Source organism: Ovis canadensis, chromosome 21 (genome assembly GCF_042477335.2).
Source record: "Ovis canadensis isolate MfBH-ARS-UI-01 breed Bighorn chromosome 21, ARS-UI_OviCan_v2, whole genome shotgun sequence".
Classification (NCBI taxonomy): Eukaryota; Metazoa; Chordata; class Mammalia; order Artiodactyla; family Bovidae; genus Ovis; species Ovis canadensis.
Window position 1 is genome coordinate 21,966,252 of NC_091265.1, and position 15,381 is coordinate 21,981,632.

The window sequence follows — 15,381 nt, forward strand, 5'->3', positions numbered from 1 at the left end:
CTCTTTGAAGCAATTATTGTCAGCCTTAATTTTCTGATGAGGAAATTGCAGCTTAAATATGTAAATATACTCTGACCAACCTCTATAAACTAACATGTAGGAGAAGATTACAAAATCAAATTATCTTGCTCTTAGAAAACTTCTTCCCTACATAGCCAACTAGTAGTTTGATAAGAGTCATAATCTTCGCTTGAGGTGTGGGAGCTGCCTACATGGATATTACACCCTGTATTTTGTGTCTGTATCAAATGAAAATCGGGAAATAGTGAAATTGAATGTCTGTTTTAAGAAGAAAGCAGAGTCAAAAGATAGTGATTTGTAGATGCCTTTGGAATGAGTGTGTTAGTCTTGTTTTCTTATTAGTAACAATCCCCTAGATTTATTTTAAGCCTTACAATCTTCAGAGCTTTTCTGGCTTCACATAATCCTTTAGGTTAGGGAAGGCAGGTATTGTGAGTCCCACTTTACTTGTGTGATGCCCAGAGGCTAAGCGACCGTCCCAAAGTTGCAGAGTTTGTCCTGTGATGCTTACTCTGCACACAGTTCCTAACTGTTGGGTTGGCCAAAAAATTCATTTGGGTTTTTCTATAAGATGGGAATGCAAAAATCTGAATAAACTTTTTGGCCAACCCAACAAATGTGAGGAGCAGGCATGATTTGCATGGAAGGAAGGACCTTCTGGAATAACTCTATAGATTAGGTTTTAAAAGGTGACCATGAAAATACATTTGGGTTGGGGACTTCAAAGTGTTGAGGGAGATAAAGTGTGTGGTTGTAGGAGAAATGTTGACCACACAGGCTATGCAGTTATCCTGGGATCAGGGTTATGCCTCCAGCATACATGCAAAATAGTTATGGTTTCCAAATTCTAAATAGTATCTTCTGTTCATATTATATTATGTAAAAGTAAATTGTGAACGACACATGTGGTATGCCCATACTTAAAAATATGTACATATTCATATTTCACATTGGTTATACATTTTGTATATGTGTATTATACATGCATATTGTGTGCATTAAAAATGCCCAGGGTTCTCATTTTTTTAAACAAATATTGGACTGGTACATTTTTTACTAAAATACTCCAGATTTACTTCTCTTTCTTCTTTTAGAGAAAGATATTGTATATATGCAACTTATATTTCTTGTGGGCCCAGAAGGATATATGAAACAATAAACTACCTGTTAACGGTAGTTATACCCTTGATAGTGGCAAGATAATTTGGTTTTGTATTCTTCTTCTCCTCATCAGAAAATTAAGGCTGACCATAATTGCTTCAAAGAGTTATTGTGAATATTAAAAAAAATGCACATAATGTATTTTAGCACAGCCCCAAGCAGATAATATCAAGCATTCAATAAACTGATATAACAACTCAGTATTTATAATATTATAGGATAGGGTAGGGTCCTGACATTACTTTCCCTTCTATTTATACTTTACTCTTATTTCAATAAGTTGCAGTGAGCATCTGTTGCTTTTTACTCATTTTTCTTTACACTTTGTTATTTCAAATACAGATTAAATTATCATTGCTGTATTATTACTGTAATGTGTCAAATAAGCAGTGAGGCAGGATATAAAGAGTCCTATAACACAAGTATTTCTTAAAGTGTATTTCAAAAATTCTCCATTAGACCTGGCTTTGGATTTCTGGACCTTTGTGCCTATATTGTGCTGAAAGGCTTTACAGGTGTATCCGGAGCAATAAGCCAGTCACCATCATCTCAGTCACAAGTCATCCATCAGATGTCATGGAAATCCGAATGGTCAAAGAAAATTTTAAAGCAAGACCTGGCCAGGTGAGTCAATGTCCAGCAACTTTTAAAATACCCTTATTCTGTTTTTTCAAAATTAGCATTATTAAGATATTTGAACTTCTTTCTTGGTCATTTAAAAGTTGTTTGTTGTTTTCTAGTATATTATTCTACATTGCCCCAGTGTGTCTGCATTAGAAAACCATCCATTTACTCTCACAATGGTAAGAAACTTGTTTTTTGATTTTCTAATGTTTAGAATGAAATGAATCTTTCTCTTTGTGTGTGTGTGTGCACTCCACCTCATTCTAAAAATCATTCAAGGCTGTCACAATATCCTTAATGTTTGAGTAAACCATCTTTTTACAAGAAATATAATTACCTAGACAGAAACTTTGTGACTATTAATTATTTTCTAAAAATTTAAACTTCAGGAAATATTATGTTTAATTTATAAAATATTTTTGATTCAAAATGCAGAAAATTTCCTGAATATTTGGGCTCTTATTTTTATAAAATATGTACCAAATTATAAAATGTGCATGATTTTCTTTAGAGAAATTAAATTTAAGGAACTAGAGTACTGTGGGTTGAGATGGAAGCATAAGAAAATGTTTAGAAAAGAAAAAGCTCAGTGTAGTTGGCATCTAGGCTGTGTATGGAGAAGGAAAAGGAAAATAAAGTCAGAAAAATAAAATAGAACAAATAATGCAGTAAAATCTAGCTGAATCATGGTATCATCAAATATTGTTAGCCCATTCCCTAATGTTATTTTTTGCCTTATACAAATAGCATGAACCCATTATGAAAAAAGTAAATAATTCAGAAGCATATAGGATCACGTTATAACTCTTCCTTATTACCCCACTCCCAAGTCCTGTTCTTGAGTTTGACAAATAGTCTTACAGATATTTCCTTACATTCTTTGGCATATATGGGTGTCTGCCATTCATTTGCTGGATCCTTTGTTTTAAAGTTTTCTTTTTTCACTCACCAATAGGTCATGGACAACTTTCCATCTTACTGTATTTGTAAATGCCTCATTATTTTTAATCACTGTATGTCACAGTACAAACACAGTGTAATTTATTTAATATTTTCCATTGATGATGGAGGTTAAGATTTTATTCAGTTTCTAACAAAAGTAACCGAGACTGGGGCCACAATTGAACAAATTATGGGGGGAGGTCCAGAAAAACAGCATGTTGACGTGCTAAGGTTTAGAGATGGAGTTCTCCTGGAATTGGCTGTGTTGTTTGCAGGTTGCTTCAGTCGTGTCCAGCTCTTTGTGACCCCATGGACTGTAGCCCTCTAGGTACCTCTGTCCATGGGATTTTCCAGGCAAGAATACTGGAGTGGGTTACCATGCCCTCTCCAGGAGATCTGCCCAACCCAGGATAGAACTTGTGTCTCTTATGTCTCCTGCATTGGCAGACAGTTCTTTATCACTAGCATGACCTGGAAAGCCCCTATTGGAACTGCTGTTTATTATTCAAGTTGAAAACTTGGAAACCTTGGCCAAGTTACTTCATCTTTTTTGTACATTCATTTCTTAGTGTAATATTATTATAAAAACAGTAGCTATTCACACACACCTTATGAGTTCAAATGAACTACTACAAATAAAGCACGTAGAACACAATCTGGAATGTGAAAAGTATCAAGCATATGTTAGCAAGTATTATAATTTTTATTTGCAGTGTGAATTTGCCCCTTGAGGGCACATACTTGTGAAGATGGCTAGACCAGAGACATTTGTATTTAAGGAATAACACAAACCGAGAGAAAGTGTCAAATGTTTAAAGAAAAAGCAGGAGTTATTTATCCAATCCCTTATGATTATACAGTGGATATGAGTAGATTCAAGGGGTTAGATGTGGTAGACAGCATCTGAAGAACTATGGATGGAAGTTCATAATATTGAACAGGAGGCAGTGACTAAAACCATCCCAAAGAAAAAGAAATGCAAAAAGACAAAGTGGTTGTCTGAGGAGTCTTAACAATTAGATGAGGAAAGAAGAGAAGTGAAAGGCAAGGAAGTAAAGGAAAAGTATACCAAACTGAAAACAGTCCCAGAGAATAGAAGGAGAGATAAGAAAGCCTTCTTATAAGAACAATGCAAAGAAATAGAGGAAAATGACAGAATGGGAAAGACTTTCTCTTTTTAGAGATCTCTTCCAGAAAACTGGAGATATCAAGGGAACATTTCATGCAAGGATGGGCATGATAAAGGACAGAAATGATGAGGACCTAACAGAAGCAAAAGGTATTAAGTAGAGGTGGCAAGAGTACACAGAAGAACTATACAGAAAGGTCTTAATGACCTGGATAACCATGATGGTGTGATCACTCACCTAGAACCATACATCATGGAGTGTGAAGGCAAGTGGACCTTAGGAAGCATTACTGTGCACGAAACTAGTGGAAGTAATGGAATTCCAGCTGAGCTATTTAAAATAAACTAAAGACCTATATATAGAAAACTATAAAACACTGATGAAAGAAATCAAAGAGGACACTAATAGATGGAGAAATAGACCATGTTCATGGATCGGAAGAATCAGTATAGTGAAAATGAGTATACTACCCAAAGCAATTTACGAATTCAATGCAATCCCTATCAAGCTACCAGCCATATTTTTCACAGAACTAGAACAAATAATTTCAAGATTTGTATGGAAATACCAAAAACCTCGAATAGCCAAAGCAATCTTGGGAAAGAAGAATGGAACTGGAGGAATCAACTTGCCTGACTTCAGGCTCTACTACAAAGTCACAGTCATCAAGACAGTATGGTACTGGCACAAAGACAGAAATATAGATCAATGGAACAAAATAGAAAGCCCAGAGATAAATCCACACACATATGGACACCTTATCTTTGACAAAGGAGGCAAGAATATACAATGGAGTGAAGACAATCTCTTTAACAAGTGGTGCTGGGAAAACTGGTCAACCATTTGTAAAAGAATGAAACTAGATCACTTTCTAACACTGCACATGAAAATAAACTCAAAATGGATTAAAGATCTAAATGTAAGACCAGAAACTATAAAACTCTTAGAGGAGAACATAGGCAAAACACTCTCCGACATAAATCACAGCAGGATCCTCTATGATCCACCTCCCAGAATTCTGGAAATAAAAGCAAAAATAAACAAATGGGATCTAATTAAAATTAAAAGCTTCTTCACAACAAAGGAAAATATAAGCAAGGTGAAAAGACAGCCTATTGTCACCCTATTTATTTAACTTATATTCAGAGTACATCATGAAAAAAACTGGACTGGATGAATCACACTCTGGAATCAAGATTGCTGGGAGAAATATCAACAACCTCAGATATGATACCTCTCTAATGGCAGAAAATGAAGAGGAACTGAAGAGGCCCTTCATGATTGTGAAACAGGAGAGTTGGCTTAAAATTCAGCATTTGAAAAATGAAGATCTTGGCATATGGTCCCATCACTTCATGGCAAGTAGAAGGGGGAAAAGTAGAAACAGTGACAGATTTTCTTTTGTTGATCTCCAAAATCATTGCCAATGGTGACTGCAGCCATGAAATTGAAAAGATACTTTCTCTTTGGAAGAAAAGCTATGACAAACCTAGATAGCATATTAAAAAGCAGAGACCTCACTTTGCTGACAAAGGTCCACATAGTCAAAGCTATGGTTTTTCCAGTAGTCATGTATGGATGTGAGAGTTGGACCATATAGAAAACTGAGCGCCGAAGAATTGATGCCTTCAAACTGTGATGCTAGAAAAGACTCTTGAGAGTCCCTTGGACTGCAAGGAGATCCAACCAGTCCATCCTAAAGGAAATCAGTCCTGAATATTCATTGGAATATTCATTCAGCTGAAGCTGAAACTTCAATACTTTGGCCACTTGTTGCGAAGAACTGACTCATTGGAAAAGACCCCAATACTGGGAAAGATTGAAGGCTGGAGGAGAAGAGAGCGGCAGAGGATGAGATGGTTGGGTAGCACCACCAACTCAATGGATATGAATTTGAGCAAACCCTATTTGGGAGATAGTGAAGGATGAGGAAGCCTTGAAATCCCAAGGTATAGAAATATGACTAAAAGATTCAAAATTTTGTTGTTATTGTTCAGCTGCTCAGTCCTGTCCGACTCTTTCTGTCCCCATGGACTATAGCTCACCAGGCTCCTCTATCCACGGGATTTCCCAGACAAGAATATTGGAGTGGGTTTCCATTTCCTTCTCCATCAGAATGTGTTGGATGAGGCGAAAAGGGTGGATGCCTGGGATTCTGTACCCAGCATAGTTTTTCTTCTCTCTTACTTTCTTCAATTAAGACAAGATTTTTCCTTATTCTTTCTGCTGCTTCTACTTCTTCGGTTCTCTTAAAGGAACATGGTTCTCTGAAGATTCCCTAAGAAAAACAAGGGGAAAATGACCTAAAATAGTTTGGAAAATAGTGCTTACTATATATCACTTAAAAATTCACAATGTCTTTTACTCTGTTAATGGTTTTCAAACATTCTTTAAGAAATAGTCCCATTAAATTTTACTCACCCATTTTTTTAACCCATTTTTACTTTCTCACTCCAAGTTCTCTGTCTAAACTAATCTCTTTGCCCTGGGAACCAATTATTGTTCCTTCCATTTATTCACACCCCAAATACCACACGTTCTTTTGACCTTTTCCTCTTATAAGACACTGCATATTCTCTTCGGCAATTAGTGCCATTAAATTATTTGTTTAATGGCTGTCTCTCAGATGCTAAAGAATCTGCCTGCAAGACAGGAGACCCAAGTTCAATCCCTGGGTTAGGAAGATCCCCTGGAGAAGGGCATGGCAACCAACAACAATATTCTTGCCTAGAGAATCCCTCAGACAGAGGACCCTGGCAAGCTACCGTCCATGGGGTAGCAAAGAATCAGACACAACTGACTGACTAACATTTCCTCCTGGACCGTAACATTCAGGAGCCTTTTGAAGGATACATTCATAGTTCAGTGTCTGGTACACAGAGTAACACAATATATATCTGTTGAAAGAGTGAAAAACACTTAATATCTAGTCAGTGTTTGGGACTTACCTTGAGAAATATTTAAAAGATGGATTATCTTGTCCTCCCATCTCTTACTTGAAAGATAAAGGCAGAGAAAAGAAAAAGAGGAATTAAGGAGAAGCATATTGAAAAGCAGAGACATTACTTTGCCAACAAAAGTCCGTCATAGTCAAGGCTATGATTTTTCCAGTGGTCATGTGTGGATCTGAGGGTTGAACTGTGAAGAAAGCTGAGTGCTGAAGAATTGATGCTTTTGAACTGTGGTATTGGAGAAGACTCTTGAGGGTCCCCTGGACTGCAAGGAGATCCAACCAGTGTATTTTAAAGGAGATCAACCCTGGGATTTCTTTGGAGGGAATGATGCTAAAGCTGAAGCTCCAGTACTTTGGCCACCTCATGCAAAGAGTTGGCTCATTGGAAAAGACTCTGATGCTGAGAGGGATTGAGGGCAGGAGGAAAAGGGGATGACAGAGGATGAGATGGCTGGATGGCATCATGGACTCAATGGATGTGAGTCTGAGTGAACTCCGGGAGTTGGTGATGGACAGGGAGGCCTGGCGTGCTGCGATTCATGGGGTCGCAAAGAGTCGGACATGACTAAGTGACTGAACTGAACTGAACTGAAGGAGAAGCAAGAAATCCTTTGGCTGACATGACTCTCAGTCAAAGAGCCAGCTTCCAGTCAGATTCTGAGTCTAATCTTTAAGGTCATAATGACTATTTAGCTACAAAAAGGGGCGGGAAATGTATGTGTGACAGAGGTGGCTGAGGAAGAACCACCAAAGACAAATGCAAACAGTTTCCTGAGAACATCCGGTCAGAGCCAGCAGGTCATTTTTCACTTCTACTGCCCCATTCTCAGGGCTACCAATGGAAAACTACTTGTTCCTAATTTCTGTTGGTAATTTGACACTTTGAACTGTGGTGCTGGAGAAGACTTTTGAGAGTCCCTTGGGCAGCAAGGAGATCAAACCAGTCAGTCCTAAAGGAAATCAAACTTGAATATTCACCGGAAAGACTGATGCTGAAGGCAAAGCTCCAATACTTTGGCCACTTGATGAGACGAGCTAACTCGTTGGAAAAGACCCTGATGCTTGGAAAGACTGAAGGCAGGAGAAGGGGGCGACAGAGGATGAGAAGGTTGGATGGCATACCAACTCAGTGAACATCACTTTGAACAAACTCCAGGAGATGCTGAAGGACAGGGAAGCCTGGTGTGCTGCAGTCCATGGTGTCACAAAAAATTGGACATGACTGAGTGACTGAACAACATTTGCCAAATGCTCTCAGTATCTTTAGGTTTTCCTTGCAACCTGTAGGTCAAAATAGATCTTGTCTTTGCAAGTATGTTTTATGTTCACATCCATCCTTGTTTTAAACATCGGGGTTTTTTTTTAATATGTCTTGATTATGCCCTATTAAACATCAATTTAAGGTTTGATTGTTTTAAAAATAATTAAATCTTATAGATATTTTAAATTGCAACAATACTTGGCTTCCAAAAGAATTTTCAAGGCGTAGGAAGATTCTTTTCATCAGACCATCTGTGTACAATGCATTTTGTGTCGGCTTAGGAAATGACTTATAGCCCTCCCAGATTTGGAGTTTTGCTAGCTGGCTCACTCATACCATCCCCTAAGGGAGTTTCTGTTTTCATAAAAAAGAAAAGCGGTAAATCATCTTGCTTCCTGGAAATGAATTTGAGTAAAGCAAAAACATTTCTGGGCTAAATTTTACATTATGCTATTATGTTAATTTACTGTCTTTTCCTGCCATTTCCTTCTTTTGTACAGTTACTTCTGTTTGACACTTACATGTAAAATGAATGCCTTTCAAGCATTTTCACTGGCTAGTTCCTTTATGGATTCCTTTAAAATAAAGCAAAACAAAGTGACTTCCCATATGCCAAACCCCACTAAAATTTTATACACATCTTGTCTTTGTCAAGGATAACAGTACCTACTAATTAAATGCCTAAGAGGTTCCTTCTTAAACTTTGAAAACATTACGTTATTTAATTCTTCTGCAATTCCAAAGATGTGTATTGTTAACTCTATATGATGCAGAAAATAATGTGACTCGAAGATATCAAATAACAGAATTGATTGGTGACGCACGCAAGGCAGAAACACAGACCTGCCTGTCTGAAAGGTGTGTTGCCAGCTATTCCACCCTGGCTGGCTCCTGCCTCACTCATGGCCATGTTCAGTGCATTCTTATTTCTAAAAATCCTGTTGCTTTAGGACATACATGTTGGAGTCAACAAAAAATAATGATTATTTTAAAGAGAAATTTACTGAAACTATAAAAATGTATTTTCAGGAGAAATATGCAATTGAAAGTTTTACATTGTCTGCACTACTCAGCTCTTCTAATATTGTGGAAAGTTGAAAGTCAAGTAAATTCCCCTGCTAGAAAAGTCTAATACTTACTTTAATATAGTGTGCCAATATAAGGAAAATACAAATATATAAAATATACATTGGTCACAAATTCAAGTTGCTTGGATTTCATCTAATTTTTAAAGTGGAGATTCAGTTCAGTTCAGTTTAGTTGCTCAGTCATGTCTGACTCTTAGCGACCCCATAGACTGCAGCATGCAGGCCTCCCTGTCCATCACCAACTCCTGGAACCTACTCAAACTCATGTACATTGTGTCGGTGATGTCATCAAACAATCTCAACCTCTGTCATCCCCTTCTCCTGCTACCTTCAATCTTTCCCAGCATCAGAGTCTTTTCCAGTGAGTCAGTTCTTCACATCAAGTGGCCAAAGTATTGGAGTTTCAGCTTCAACATTGGTTGTTCCAATGAATATTCAGGACTGATTTCTTTCAGGATGGACTGGTTGGATCTCCTTGCAGTCCAAGGAACTCTCAAGAGTCTTCTCCAACACCACAGTTTTAAAGCATCATTCCTTTGGCACTCTCTTTATAGTTCTCTTTATAGTTTAACTCTCCCATCCATAAATGACTACTGGAAAAACCACAGCTTTGACTAGATGGATCTTTGTTGGCAAAGTAATGTCTCTTCTTTTTAATATGCTGTCTAGGTTGGTGGTAGTTTTTCTTCAGAGGAGCAAGTGTCTTTTAATTTCATGTCTGCAGTCACACAATCTGCAGTGATTTTGGAGCCCCCCAAAATAAAGTCTGTCACTGTTTCCATTGTTTCCCCTTCAATTTGCCATAACGTGATGGGACCAGATGCCATGACCTTAATTTTCTGAATGTTGAGTTTTAAGCCAACTTTTTCACTCTCCTCTTGTGCTTTCATCAAGAGACTCTTTAGTCCTTCTTCACTTTCTGCCATAAGGGCGGTGTCATCTACCCTAAGGTTGGTGTCATCTGTGTATCTGAGGATATTGATATTTTCCCCAGCAATCTTGATTCCAGCTTGCGCTTCATCCAGCCTGGAATTTCTCATGATGTACTCTGCATATAAGTTAAATAAGCAAGGTGACAGTAGACAGCCTTGATGTACTCCTTTCCCAATTTGGAACAGTCTGTTTTTCCATGTCCATTTCTAACTGTTGCTTCTCTACTTGCATACAGATTTCTGAGGAGGCAGGTCAGGTGGTCTAGTATTCTCATCTCTCTAAGAATTTTCCACATTTCGTTGTGATCCACACAGTCAAAGGCTTTGGCATAGTCAACAAAGCAAAAGTAGATGTTTTCCTGAAACTCTCTTGCTCTTTCAATGATCAGCGGATGTTGAAATTTGATCTCTGGTTCCTCTAAGTTTTCTAAATCCAGCTTGAACATCTGGAAGTTCAAGGTTCATATACTGTTGAAGCCTGGCTTGGAAAATTTTGAGCATTACTTTACTAGTGTGTGAGATGAGGGCAATTGTGCGGTAGTTTGAGCTTTCTTTGGCATTGCCTTTCTTTGGGATTGGAATGAAAACTGCTCTTTTCCAGTCCTGTGGCCACTGCTGAGTTTTCCAAACTTGCTGGTATATTGGGTGCAGCACTTTCACAGCATCATCTTTTAGGATTTGAAATAGCTCAACTGGAATTCCATCACCTCCACTAGCTTTGCTTGTAGTGATGCTTTCTAAGGCCCACTTGACTTCATATTCCAGGATGTGTGGCTCTAGGTGAGTGATCACACCATCATGGGTTATTAAGATCTTTTTTGTACAGTTCTTCCGTGTATTCTTGCCACCTCTTCTTAATATCTTCTGCTTTTGTTAGGTCCATACTGTTTCTGTCCTTTATTGTGCCCATCTTTGCATGAAATGTTCCCTTGGTATCTCTAATTTTCCTGAAGAGATCTCTAGTCTTTCCCATTTTATTGTTTTCCTCTGTTTCTTTGCATTGATTGCTGAAGAAGGCTTTCTTATCTCTTCTTGCTATTCTTTGGAACTCTGCATTCTAATGGGTATATCTTTCTTTTCTCCTTTGCCTTTTGCTTCTCTTCTTTTCTCAGCTCTTTGTAAGGCCTCCTCAGAGAACCATTTTACCTTTTTGCATTTCTTTTTCTTGGGGGTGGTTTTGATTACTGCCTCCTGTACAATGTCATGAACCTCCGTCCATAGTTCTTCAAGCAATCTATCTATCAGATCTAATCCCTTGAATCTGTCACTTCTGCTGTGTAATCATAAGGGATTTGATTTAGGTCATACCTGAATGGTCTAGTGGTTTTCCCTACTTTCTTCAATTTAAGTCTGAATTTGGCAATCAGGAATTCATGATCTGAGCCATAGTCAGATCCCGTTCTTGTTTTTGCTGACTGTATAGAGCTTCTCCATCTTTGGCTGCAAAGAATAAAATCAGTCTGATTTCAATATTGACCATCTGGTGATGTCCAAGTGTAGAGTCTTCTCTTGTGTTGTTGGAAGAGAGTGTTTGCTATGACCAGCTCATTCTTTTGGCAAAACTCTGTTAGCCTTTGACGTGCTTCATTTTGTACTCCAAGGCCAAATTTTCCTGTTACTCCAGGTAACTCTTGGCTTCTTACTTTTGCATTCTAATCCCCTATGATGAAGAGGACATCTTTTTTGGGTGTTAATTCTAGAAGGTTTTTTAAGGCTTCATAGAGATGGAGATTATGCTTTTACAACTGAAAATGGGAAAAAGTTGGTGCAAAGATAAGGTACAGAAGCACTGTAGTATTTTTCATAATTTCAGTCAAAATAAAGCTAAGTTTTGAGCACCAGTTTAATAGAAACCCAAAGATTAGAGTTTTCATTACTTAAAGTGCGTCATCATTTCTTATACTTGACATTGACTTTGCTACATAAAGAAGGCATGCTAATTCGGTCAGTCTTTTCAGAATGTTGTGATTGTTTTTTGCTACAGCACTTGCCTTCTCTCAGGGTACAACCAGCAGGCACATGTTTGGTGACTAAAGTTGATGGAGATCAGAGTGTGTTGTGTAGACCATAGATTTTGGAATTCTGAACAACTTGGATTAGATGCACCACTTACTAATACTATGATCTTGGACAAGATAATTAACACACTTATCCTCTGTTTACTTCTTTACAAAACATGGATAATAATAATAACCAGAGCTCAGCATTCAAAAAACTAAGATCATGGCATCTAGTCACATCACTTCTTGGCAAATAAATGGGGAAACAATGGAAACAGTGACAGACTTTATTTTCTTGGGCTCCAAAATTACTGCAGACAGTGACTACAGCCAAGAAATTAGAAGACGCTTGCTCCTTGGAAGGAAAGCTATGACAAACCTAGACAGCATATTAAAAAGCAGAGACATTACTTTACCAATAAAGGTCTGTCTAGTCAAAACTATGGTTTTTCCAGTAGTCATTTATGGATGTGAGAGTTGGACCAAAAAGAAGGCTGAGTGCCAAAGAATCGATGCTTTGAACTGTGGTGTTGGAGGAGACTCTTGAGAGTCCTTTGGACTGCTGGGAGATCCAACCAGTCCATCCTGAAGGAAATCAGTCTTGAGTATTCATTGAAAGGACTGATGCTGAAGCTGAAACTCCAAGACTTTGGCCACCTGATGAGAAGAGCTGACTCATTTGAAAAGATCCTGATGCTCAGAAAGATTGAAAATGGGAGGAGAAGGGGATGACAGAGGATGAGATGATTGGATGACATCACCTCCTCAATAGACATGAGTATGAGCAAACTCTGGGAGATAGTGAATGACAGGGGAAACCTGTTTTGCTGCAGTTCATGGGGTCTCAAAGTGTTGGACATGACTCAGTGACTGAACAACAATATAGCTCTGAATATGAATTTAAAAGATTTAACCAAGTGCTAAGTGTGGTGCTTGGTACACAGTAAGTTCTCAGTCAGTTAGAAATTGTTATGATTTTTTTTTCTGATAATGACTGACCAATCAAAATGGAATTAAATTGATTTTTTTTTTTTTTTGCTTCTTTCTCCATCATGAAATAACTGATTGAGCTATGACCACAGAGTGGTTTAGAAACAGTCGTTTGAAAGACTGGTGGTGCCTCTTGTGGTTTACTAGCCCTTAGGATTGGATGTTTCAGGTTGGGCTTCCAGGAAAACAGATTGGGAGTAGAGATTTGCATGCCAGAAATTTGTCAGGGAGTGTGCTTAGATCAAGAGCTTCCTAGGTGGTGCTAGTAGTAAAGATCCTGCCTAGCAATGCAGGGGGCATAAGACACATGGGTTCTATCCCTGGGTCAGGAAGATTCTCTGAAGGAGGTCATGCCAAGCCACTCCAGTATTCTTGCCTGGAAAATCCCATGGACAGAGGAGCCTGTTACGCTATAGTCCTTGGAGTTGCAAAGATTTGGACATGACTTGGGTGACTTAGAGTGCACACAGGCACAGGTCCACATGTGGTAAGGAGTGAGGGACAGAAGAGGCAAGATAAAAGTTCAGCTGTGATATAGATGCGACAGAGGCCTCAGCAGGTCACACAGGAGCTCTGGGGGCAGGAGGAAATGGTAGTCCTGAACTGTCCTTTCTTTGAAGTCAGGAGGACAGATCCTTATACTCCCAAATTACAGTCCTTGGATATGATGCTTAGACATGGGTGGAGAAGCTTTCTGCTGTGAATGGTGATTCCTCGGGAGAGTCTCAGAGGTGAACTCAGCAGGCAACACTTTTTAGCAGCTAGGCGATAGGGGAGATGAGAGTTTAAGTCCTGAAAACTGGCCAAAGGGAGAAGGGAGGAGGACCTGAACAGTGCAGCAGTTTCCACTATACGTGACACTTAGATGTTGTTGTTGTTCAAGTGCCAAGTCATGTACAGCTCTCTGCAACTCCATGAACTGCAGCACGCCAGGCCTCCCCATCCCTCACCATCTCTCAGTGTCTTGCCCACACCCATGTCCATTGAGTCAGTGATGCCATCCAACCATCTCATCCTCTGTCACCCTCTTCTCCTCTGCCTTCAGTCTTTCCCTGTGTGAGGGTCTTATCCAATGAATTGGATCTTCACATCAGGGGGCCAAAGTATTGGAGCCACGCAGGAGACCCGCACTTGATCCCTGGCTCAGGAAGATCCTCTGAAGAAGGAAATGGCAGCCCATTTCAGTATTCTTGTCTGGAGAATTCCATGGACAGAGGAGCCTGGTGGGCTACAGTCCATGGGGTCACAAAGAGTAGGACACAACTGAGTGACTAGCAGATATATATATTTAAATTTATGTATTAAAATATACCTTTTGTGAGATAATTCTATTTTCAAAACTTAAACTTGAGACACGTATAAATTCTAGTTTATTGAAAGTTCTTGAACTTTAAAAATGTGTAGTCCAAATAGCAGATTGACTTGTTCTGCTGTCGGGGAAGAGGTACCTAAAGCATAAATTATTTAAAGAATCAAAGAAACCAAAGTATCACAGTTGGTGACAAAGTTGAAGTCAAAATTCAAGTTTTCTGGTTCGTCTCCATTGTTCAGTCTTTATTGGCTTAAAATCTTGGGTAGAATTCTCATTTTATTTTTGACCAACTGGTTGATCTTTTAAGCGTTTTCTAGCTGTTCTCTGTAATTACCAAAGTTTGGATTTTCTACCAAAACAAATGCATTAAGGAATGCTCTCATCTAATTTGAAGCATAAATCAAAGATAGTTTTAAAAAGCCCAAACTTAAGAAAGCATGAAACCTATTGCTTACTACTGAGTGTAATATCTCTTAGTGTTTAACTGAGGTAGATATTATTATTAATTTTATGTGAATTCTCAAATAATACAGAATATGATTTTTATAGTAGTAAGTGATTAAAGTTTTCATAATATCTCTATATCCTTTCATTATTTTTTTATCCAAAATTACACATGTGCTTTCCTGACATCTGTATTCTAAGTTGTATGATTCATTATTTTTAAGCTTGAATAACCTGATTTCACATATTTTTCCATGAGTCACAGGAAAGTCTAGTAGTTAGTTTGTTATTGTCTGTACTTTTACATAGCATGCCTGCATTTCCCATCATTTTTCTGCTTTTTGTTTTTCATCTTTCATCCAGTCACTTGGGTTTAGTCTTTCCCATTTTCAGTGAAAACCAGACAAGAATGGCCATGGATTTCTTAAGACTGGCAAACTATTTTTATTATTATTATTTATTTTACTCCATGGATTAAGATAAAACCAGAAAGTCTTCGTTGGTTGTTTTGATCTTGGGTCTT

The 15,381-nt window shown here is 38.3% G+C and overlaps 1 protein-coding gene across 4 annotated transcripts in view; it reads left to right on the forward strand.

Moving 5' to 3' along the window:
* Window positions 1–15,381, forward strand: part of NOX4 (NADPH oxidase 4) — a 182,257-nt gene that overhangs the window by 77,857 nt on the left and 89,019 nt on the right. For all 4 annotated transcript variants that reach the window (XM_069564778.1, XM_069564780.1, XM_069564776.1 and 1 more), the window contains 2 exons: window positions 1,642–1,806; window positions 1,923–1,985. In XM_069564778.1, the coding sequence (XP_069420879.1) occupies window positions 1,642–1,806; window positions 1,923–1,985 (228 nt within the window). The remainder of the gene's footprint in view (window positions 1–1,641; window positions 1,807–1,922; window positions 1,986–15,381) is intronic.